This window comes from Strongylocentrotus purpuratus, unplaced genomic scaffold (genome assembly GCF_000002235.5).
Source record: "Strongylocentrotus purpuratus isolate Spur 01 unplaced genomic scaffold, Spur_5.0 spur5_scaffold_5, whole genome shotgun sequence".
Taxonomy (NCBI): Eukaryota; Metazoa; Echinodermata; class Echinoidea; order Camarodonta; family Strongylocentrotidae; genus Strongylocentrotus; species Strongylocentrotus purpuratus.
Window position 1 is genome coordinate 22,287,176 of NW_022145611.1, and position 8,593 is coordinate 22,295,768.

At 34.2% G+C, this 8,593-nt stretch overlaps 1 protein-coding gene across 1 annotated transcript; it reads left to right on the top strand.

Moving 5' to 3' along the window:
* The first annotated feature begins 399 nt into the window (after positions 1–399).
* On the top strand, positions 400–6,264 carry LOC579405 (N-alpha-acetyltransferase 20). Its single transcript, XM_779524.5, has 6 exons — positions 400–539; positions 1,468–1,492; positions 2,272–2,362; positions 3,525–3,660; positions 4,142–4,278; positions 4,865–6,264. The coding sequence occupies exons 1-6, from the start codon at positions 487–489 to the stop codon at positions 4,948–4,950; spliced, it is 528 nt and encodes a 175-aa protein (XP_784617.1). The 5' UTR covers positions 400–486; the 3' UTR covers positions 4,951–6,264.
* Positions 6,265–8,593: the final 2,329 nt, after the last annotated feature.

Genomic DNA, 8,593 nt, shown 5'->3' on the forward strand with positions numbered 1-8,593 from the left:
CCCTGCACCGACCCCCCCCCGCATTACGTCACTGTTGGTCACCATTACGTACCAATATTTGGCTTGCAAAATTTCAAATTTGGGCCCCCCCCCCTAAGAAATCCTGGATCCGCGCCTGCCCTCCCCCCCTCCCCCACCATGGAAAAAAAGACGGGCCCAAAAAAAAAGGACAAACAAAATTGTGACCAAAAATTTACCTTTTTTTGTGCTCTAGGGGGTGGGGTTTGTCGAGCGAAATATCGGCCGGCGCAATTTTCAAATTTCAGCAGACTAAATTTCAAATTGATTTCAAATTTGGCCCCCCCCCCCCCTAAGAAATCCTGGATCCGCACCTGGCAGTTGCATTTTTTGCATCTTTATCTTCAACCGAGAAGTGCAAATTGTCCTCTTTTCATTTCGATCGGCTGTTTTGGAGACACCGTAACTCCCTTATCGACGGCGAAGATTCTTATTTTATTTAGGTGTTTGCGGGCTGATCTTTGTAATATGACGACAATACGGCCTTTTAAATGTGATGATTTGTTTAGGTTCAACAATGTGTAAGTATTTTTTAAATGTATACATAGTCAGTACGCAGTAAAACTAGTACAATTTGAAAAGGATGCATGCCAGTTTTAAGTCTAGTCCCATGTGATGAAAATGCTGTAATGCTGACAAGAATAAGTTTAAGAAAAGCTCGGTCAATATCTAAATAAGAGTGACCCCAACAATTATCACGTCGACATGAGCCATGAGGCCTAACCATTTGTTTACAGTTTGTCCTAATGCATTCAGTAAATCTGCATTGCGCATGGTGATGCAGATCATGCAGTAGACTCTATTCGCATAAAATTGTTTCATGCGTTTTTAATAAGCGATGGCATTGACATTTGGTTCCAACCTTTGAATTTGATGTTGATCCTTACGCTTAGATTTATATAGATCGAGCTCTTTTTGCATGATTTTCTATTGGTATTGGTACAATGGTAGCTGGGTCAGAATTAAGAAAATCAATGTGTATGTAGATTGAAACAATATGAAATGGCAGGGACTTGCTGGTTTACTTCCTTTCAAATGTCTCTTTAGTCCTTTACTGGCTTTAGATCTATATAAAAAGAATCTTACTCTTAACTTAATTAAATGAAGGTCGCATTCTCACTATTGAAACTGTCTGGTGCTGAGCTAAAAAAATCGCCCCAAAATTTCAACATTTCTACAGAGAGACTACACAGGGCTCAGAACATTTTAGACCCAAATATTTAAATCTGGACCTCCAACCTAAAGAGTTTAGGCTACTAGTGTTCGTGTCAGTAGGAAAAAATTTCATTTTATATTGCACATATATGTTGGGTACATAGTATAAATTACATGGCCAATGTTGATATGTAGTACTTGATGAAATTCTAGAGATACTTTAATACTTTTACTTTAAAACTTAGAAATAAATGTTTTATGATCAATAATTGTATTGTTTTTATTTTTTTACAGGAATATGGACCATCTCACAGAAACTGTATCCTTACAAAATGCCTTTTAATCATTTAAAATGAACACCATTTCAGAATATTTGATAGAAAAGCTAGTCTATGGAAAGCTTTGCCATGATTAAAATATCAAGATATTTTTGTTGAGCTTGATTATGAAGAGATTGTACCTCATAGATAAGGGGGTATTTCCTAAACTTTATTATAAATGATTTAGTAAAGGATAAAATGAAAATGTTTGCATTAATGCATCATTTGAAATGTAAAAAAAATTATGTGTGAAAGTGATTATTTAAAGTTCAAATTAAACTGACATTCTGTTAAAGGGAGAAAAGGGAATTTGGAGGTTTGCAAGAATTGTAAAAGAAAACTGAATTTACGATAACTTATCCCTGTTATTTGAACAATTATAATGATCAAAATAATAAGATAAGGTTTATGTAGCACAAAATTCATTAACAGTCTCTAAAGCACAATATATGTACGGTATATTCTCCACTCCCTAGGGAGCATTCCAGCCAGACGCCATTTTACAGTTGCTCACAATGCTGAGCAAACTACAATAACTTTTACATCCTACTGGGTATCAATAACACTTTGGTGGAGAGTGGCAAAATATGGATTAATGTCTTGCCAAAGAACATTAGCGCTGGGCTGGAATTCAAACCCACAACCTTTGGATTGAGAGTCAAGTGAATAAACCACTATACCGCAACACCTCCAAATAATACAAAGCAAATCAAGAGATATTATCTTAATGAATCGCTCACCAATAGTTTATTTCCTTAACCAAAGCTATGATGGTCAGTATGGGATTCCATTCTATCTTCAATACTTGGCTCATTGGCCTGAGTATGTTCAAGTTTGTGAAGCCCCTGGAGGTCAAATCATGGGATACAGTGAGTAAAGCAAAAAATATACTTTTGACCCTTAGGATGTTGTTTTGTGAAACCAGCTCCTGACAGTCATATCTTTGTCCGCCACCTACAACTAAGATGTCAGGAAGCAGACAACCTGTTTCACAAACCCTTGATAAGTGACAAATTCATGATTTCTATACTATCTGTTTACAAAAATTGTCTTTGTCACGATCCATCAGATTTTTATCTTGAATTAGTTTTACAAAAAGAGAATAAGAGGCTTAATTTCACTCAAGCTGTTTAAAAAGTAAAAATCTTAGAGAGTGGTAGCACAAATATACAGACATCCCATTGACATGAAAACTTTTGTTATTAATGAGTGATATCTAAACATTTGTAAAAATTGATGAAACTCATTCTCTTGGGTCTTCAATTACAGACTGTTTGATCTTCTGGGACAAATAATAGTTATTGCTTTGTTAAGGTATTAAAACTTTATAACAACAGCTTGCATGCTTGTTTAATGTTTTTGTATTAAAACCAATGAGAACTGATCAGTGAAATAAGAGCATGAAGATCAAGAAATAAGTTTTGAAATACATTTCCAGTTTTCATTTTTTTCGCTGCCCATAGTCTAACTTAAAATTGCCTATAGATGGAGTTCTAAAAAGATATTACAGGTTTGGAGTGAGTCCTGACAAGTCTCTTGTCTTGGATTTTGGTGCTCATCTTGGCAAAGTCGGTTTTGTGAAACACTCAGAGAAAAAGTCCAGCAACAGCGTGGAGATGTCGTGATCTTGTAGTTGTGACGGTTTTGTGCAACATCCCCGGACAGAAAGTTACCTACATGTACATGATTACTTATCATATAGATATGTGTTCTGTTTTGTTTTGTGGAGGGAAAAATGCACTGAAAAAACAAAGGCAACAAATAGCATTTTTGATGTGTGCAGTCCATCTAAAAAATAAAGTAAATTAATATGATTGACATTGTCAAGAAAAAAACCCCCAAAAACCTTTGATTGTGGGGTATTGTTCATTTTATGTTGTTTCATTTCAAAGAATTGAGTTAGATTCAGGAATAAATCTTATCTTTCAGCATACCTGCACTTATTCTGTGAGGTGAGAATTTTAAATGATGTTTTTTTAACACTATTTTTGAATTGAATGATTTCTCTTTTATTTCCTCTTCATTGTGTAGTCATGGGCAAAGCTGAAGGATCTGTCGCCCAAGAGACATGGCATGGTCATGTGACTGCATTGTCCGTTGCCCCAGAATATCGGAGGCTGGGATTGGCTGCGATCATGATGAATATTCTGGAGGAGATATCGGAGAGGTTAGTTTTCATGCAATCATTACATGGGTGTAACTTTTTTTTGGATTTATAAAATCCTACCCAGGGGATTGCTATGTCCCTCACACCACTTGCAATTTAATTTATTTTCATTAAAGGCTGCATGGCCCTTTGAATTTACAAGAAGGAGAACAACAAGCAAAATAAAAAGATAGGATTATTTACCTTGATTTCAAACATTATAGAATTATAAGATATTGGACTTATTAAAAAGAGAACATGAATGCTGAATTGCTGATGACTTACAATTAAATTAATTTGTTATTTTAACATTAATAACAAATTCAAGTTGTCATCCCCAAGCGAATAGTGTCTGTAGGCATAGATGAATACACAAACCCCAGTCAAATTTGACAGTTTGGAAGCACTTTTGTAAATGTTAGGAACCATTCTACCAGCAAATTGATTTTAATTGAAAAGAAGAAGATGGATATTGATCAATGCTTTCTTGTTGTTTTGACAGAAAAGACTGTTACTTTGTTGACCTGTTTGTCCGTGTGTCAAATGAGATTGCGACCAGCATGTACACCCGTCTAGGTTACACTGTATACAGGAAGGTACTAGAATACTACTCAGGCGATCCTGACGAAGATGCTTATGGTAAGTATGGTTGGTTGCAGTGGTATCAGAGGATACAGCAGGTTTTTTATTAGTAGATTTAGTAGGCATAAAGGTGAGGGAGAATGATGCACAAATGCATATTGGAATACCTCAAAGTGATTGTTGTAAATCAACTTTGTTTACATTCATCCGATTGAACAATCAACCTTCATTTTTTTATCACAAGGCAGTTGCATTTTTCGGTTTTGGTTTTTTGTTTATTCAAGTTTATAATTTGAACGATAACTACTTTTTATGGTGATGAGATGATAGCGTTGATTTATACCCAAGTGCCTGCTATCCCTTTCTTACATAGCAAGTCATCAAATGTGTACAAAGCAAGTCATTTATCATGATAGAAATGTGTAATTTAGTTTTGGTTTTGTTCATAAAAGCACTTTCTCATAAGAGTTAAAATGTACCAAGAACTAAAAAATGTATACAAACCTTGATTCTCAGTCAAAATGGAGAGTCTTTGTCATTATTTCCTTTGTAGTGGCCCATTAGTTTTGGGATTGCCAATTTAGATAGAGGGTTTTGGGGCAATTTAGCTAATGATCTCATTCGTGTTTTCTTTTCATGATAGATATGCGGAAGGCTCTGAGTAAAGACAAGGATAAGAAGTCTGTGATTCCTCTGAAGAACCCTGTCAGACCTGAAGAAGTGGAATGACAATGAGCTGGTAAACTTGACTAGGAGCATTGGAACTTAGGACATCATGGTATCTGAATACAGGATACACTTATCAGTACCCATTACAGGACAATGGGGCATGTATTCTTTTAGGACAACTCAGTGGTCTTCGTTAGAGAACAGACTTGACATTGCTCTGAAAGATTGCACCGTTGATTCACACATTTTGACTGCCTTGCCTCTTCATACAAGTTATGATTTCTTCAGAATATTTGCATTATTTTGTTGCCTGGATTTCAAACTATCAGAGTATTTAAGGTCTCCTTTTGCAGAGTAGCCTTTATTTTAAAAAAACCAAAGCAACATCCAAAATATGGTCATTTACATGAATATATATGTATGTATGTGATGTGTGGAATGTCATTGTAGCTATTGGAGGCTTCACAAAGCATAGCAATTGATTATGATCGATCGATTAGTTGATTGTACACATCAATCAGCTGCTGACTTTGTGTTACATGACCAAGCTGGCCCATTATTATAGGCTATGATCAATTATAGAACCTGTAGTAGTTTGTACCAAGCCTGATATGTGTGTCTGTCATAATTTGATGTTTCTGCCTCTCTGATTGTGGTATTCACTCCACTCATTGCATATAGAGATAGATGGACGTGTACCTGTATTATCATCACATAATTCATAGTGTACAATTTCAACAATTATTTTATAATAGCAGCAAGAGGTGTAAAATCTATTGTTTGCATTGATAATCATTCATGATATTTCGGCCATACTTTTTATGCAGTCTCTTTGTGTGTCCTAAGCCCAATGCTCTAAGTTAGGTTTACCAATATATATATGTGATGCAATTTTTAAAGGTCTTTTATGTTCTTTTGTAGACCTTGTTTTCTATTATATTCTAATTGCATTAAATAGCAGGAAACTAAATAGCTTAATTTCAATGCACCTTGTTTCAATTGTAAAACTCATTTAAAGTTCTTTTTAGGTAATTGCACAAAATACATTATAGGTTAATCCCATCTTGCAGACTTGGTATCATTTTCTGTATTTTTTACATGTATGCTTTAATAATTCGTGACAAAGTGAAACCTTCTCTTTGCTCAACATTATTTGATATTGATTTGATTGAAGATTTTAAATTGTTGTCCATATATTTATATTTTTTGGTAATAATTTAGCATGTGAATGTGATATTATGTTTACAATATTACAGATTTTCCTTTACACTGAATAATTTAATTATGTGATTCCTGGTAAATTTCTATTGTTTACTTTTTGTATTGTTATTAAAAGCAAGGATTCAAGGAATCCCTGATGTAAATATATCAAAATTTAGTCGTTGTAAATATTATTCTTTTTACATATCAGGATGTTTTTAACAGACCTTTATCAATTTAAAATGGCAAGGCAAAAGCATCTTGAAAACGTTCAGTCAAATCCCATTTTTAATAAAGTTCATAAAACACTTCACCACATGCAAGTTGTGGAGGAATAGCAATTTTTTTAAAGCACAGGAATAAAATTGCTGTATGCCGTACCAGAACATGTTTTCAGTAGAAGATTTCTCTGTTATGGGATAATATTCCGATATGCCTGTATATTTATATCACAAAAGATTGCCTTGCCATCAAGCTTATGTGACATTCATTCTTTATGATTGATTAACATCAATGCTATAATGTAGTTCCTTTACCTTAAAGGTACTATGTCCCATTTGCAGGCCCAAAAAATGAAAGGGTTAAATTCCAACGGCATTTAAAAGATAATACTAATTTAGAACTTCCCTAAAAAAGGTGGGGCTTGAAAATGTCTTCAAGTGGGAAAATATCAACTATTAGTTGTCAAATCGACTTAGGAGCTATAGAGCCAATAAGTAATAGTCTTGATTTTCATACCATTGTACTGAATGGTCATACATTTTATGCTGCGCAAAGATTCAATCAGTTTAATTTTGGCCATCACAAGAAGTGGGTTATTGATGTAGGCAAAATTAATGCTCTTGTACCCTTTACAGCTCATTTTATGTATGTTATTATCAAAGAAGAAACAAAAGCCACTCAGTCACTCAATAGTGTCTGACAGTGAAGTCTAGCAAGTAAACAGGTTTCCTTGCATAATTTAAATACTAGGACACTGCTAACATTTAAATTTCATGGATAGGACATACATGACATATTCATAATTCCTGTAAAGTTCTACAGAATTTGAGGTTGGCTGCAAAAGGGACATAGTACCTTTAATAATGTATCAATCACACATGTATGTGACATGGGGGGGGGGGGGGTGTTTTATGAAGCTGCACGTAAAATTACTAATGACTCCACAAATGATTTGAATATGAAGAGCCAAATAGGAAGTTTTTCCTGATATTTTAAAAAGTGTGACTGTATTTCCCATAATCTCAATTAAATTGTAGCCAAATATACACTTTGCATTAAAATGTTTTGATGAGGTAATTTACATCTGCATATTTCAACTTTATTTTATGCAATTAAAAGGATTTGAGAATCTCATTAAGCTCTTCATATTCATGTCATTCCTAAAGTCATGCGTAACTTTACCCACAGCTTTATAAAACACCCCCAGGCACCACGAAAAACCACGTTTAAAAAGAAATTGAAATCACAAACTCAAGATCAGACAAAAGGTTTAAATAACACTGCGGGAAAATACCAGATTAAGACTGTTTGGGGCTTCCAAATTTTGAAATTATCTTTGATTGAACCCCTTGCAGTTTTAGCCAAAAAGTGGCGATAAAGAATTTTTCCCAAATGTACCCCAAAGCACCTTTTAGGAACCAACAGTGATCAATATATTTCCGAGGGCATGTTAGGACTTCCATGATAAGAAAACAAAGAAGATTTAAAAATTTAATTATTTGACAAAAATGGTAACTAACCCCTTGCCATTTTTACGAAACAGTGGCTTTTTTCGAAGTTTGAGCAAATTGGCCTAAATGCCCCTTTTGAAAACAAACGGTAGTCATTATATATTTCATGGGGCATGGTAGGACTTCCATGATGAGAAAACAAAGAAGGTTAAAAAGTTTGATTTTTTTTGCAAAAATGGCATGGCTCAAAGTGAAAGAGCACGGGTAAAAGTTATATTGCACTGCTAAAAGTGATAAAGCAAGGCTAAAAGGGATTATTCATTTAACTTCATTGATGTACATCAATAATACGTTTATAAACATATAAATCTTATAAATCAATTTACAATGCAATGTAACAATTCAATATTCTGTTTGTAAGCATATATATCAGATAAATTAATTTACAATGCAGCATAGCAAAAAAAGGAAAATTATATACAGCAGAGAAACTCTACTTGCTTCTTGTAATAATATAACACATAATGCATAAAGTAAATGATATAATCATGGACCCTACCATGATATAATGTACCATAATACATCCGAAGATTTATATAAATGAAACCTAATATAGCAATTGTTTGAATACATTGTAACTCATGATATACAAAATTATGAGGTAACATGGAATGCAATAGATAATCGTTTCGTATTTAATCGTTTCGTTTCGCTTATGTACACATAAGCTTGACTCTGTGACATTGAACGGGTTAATGTATGTAGGTGTCCACTCTCTTAGAGAGAGAGAGAGAGAGAGAGAGAGAGAGAGAGAGAGAGGGGGGGGGAGA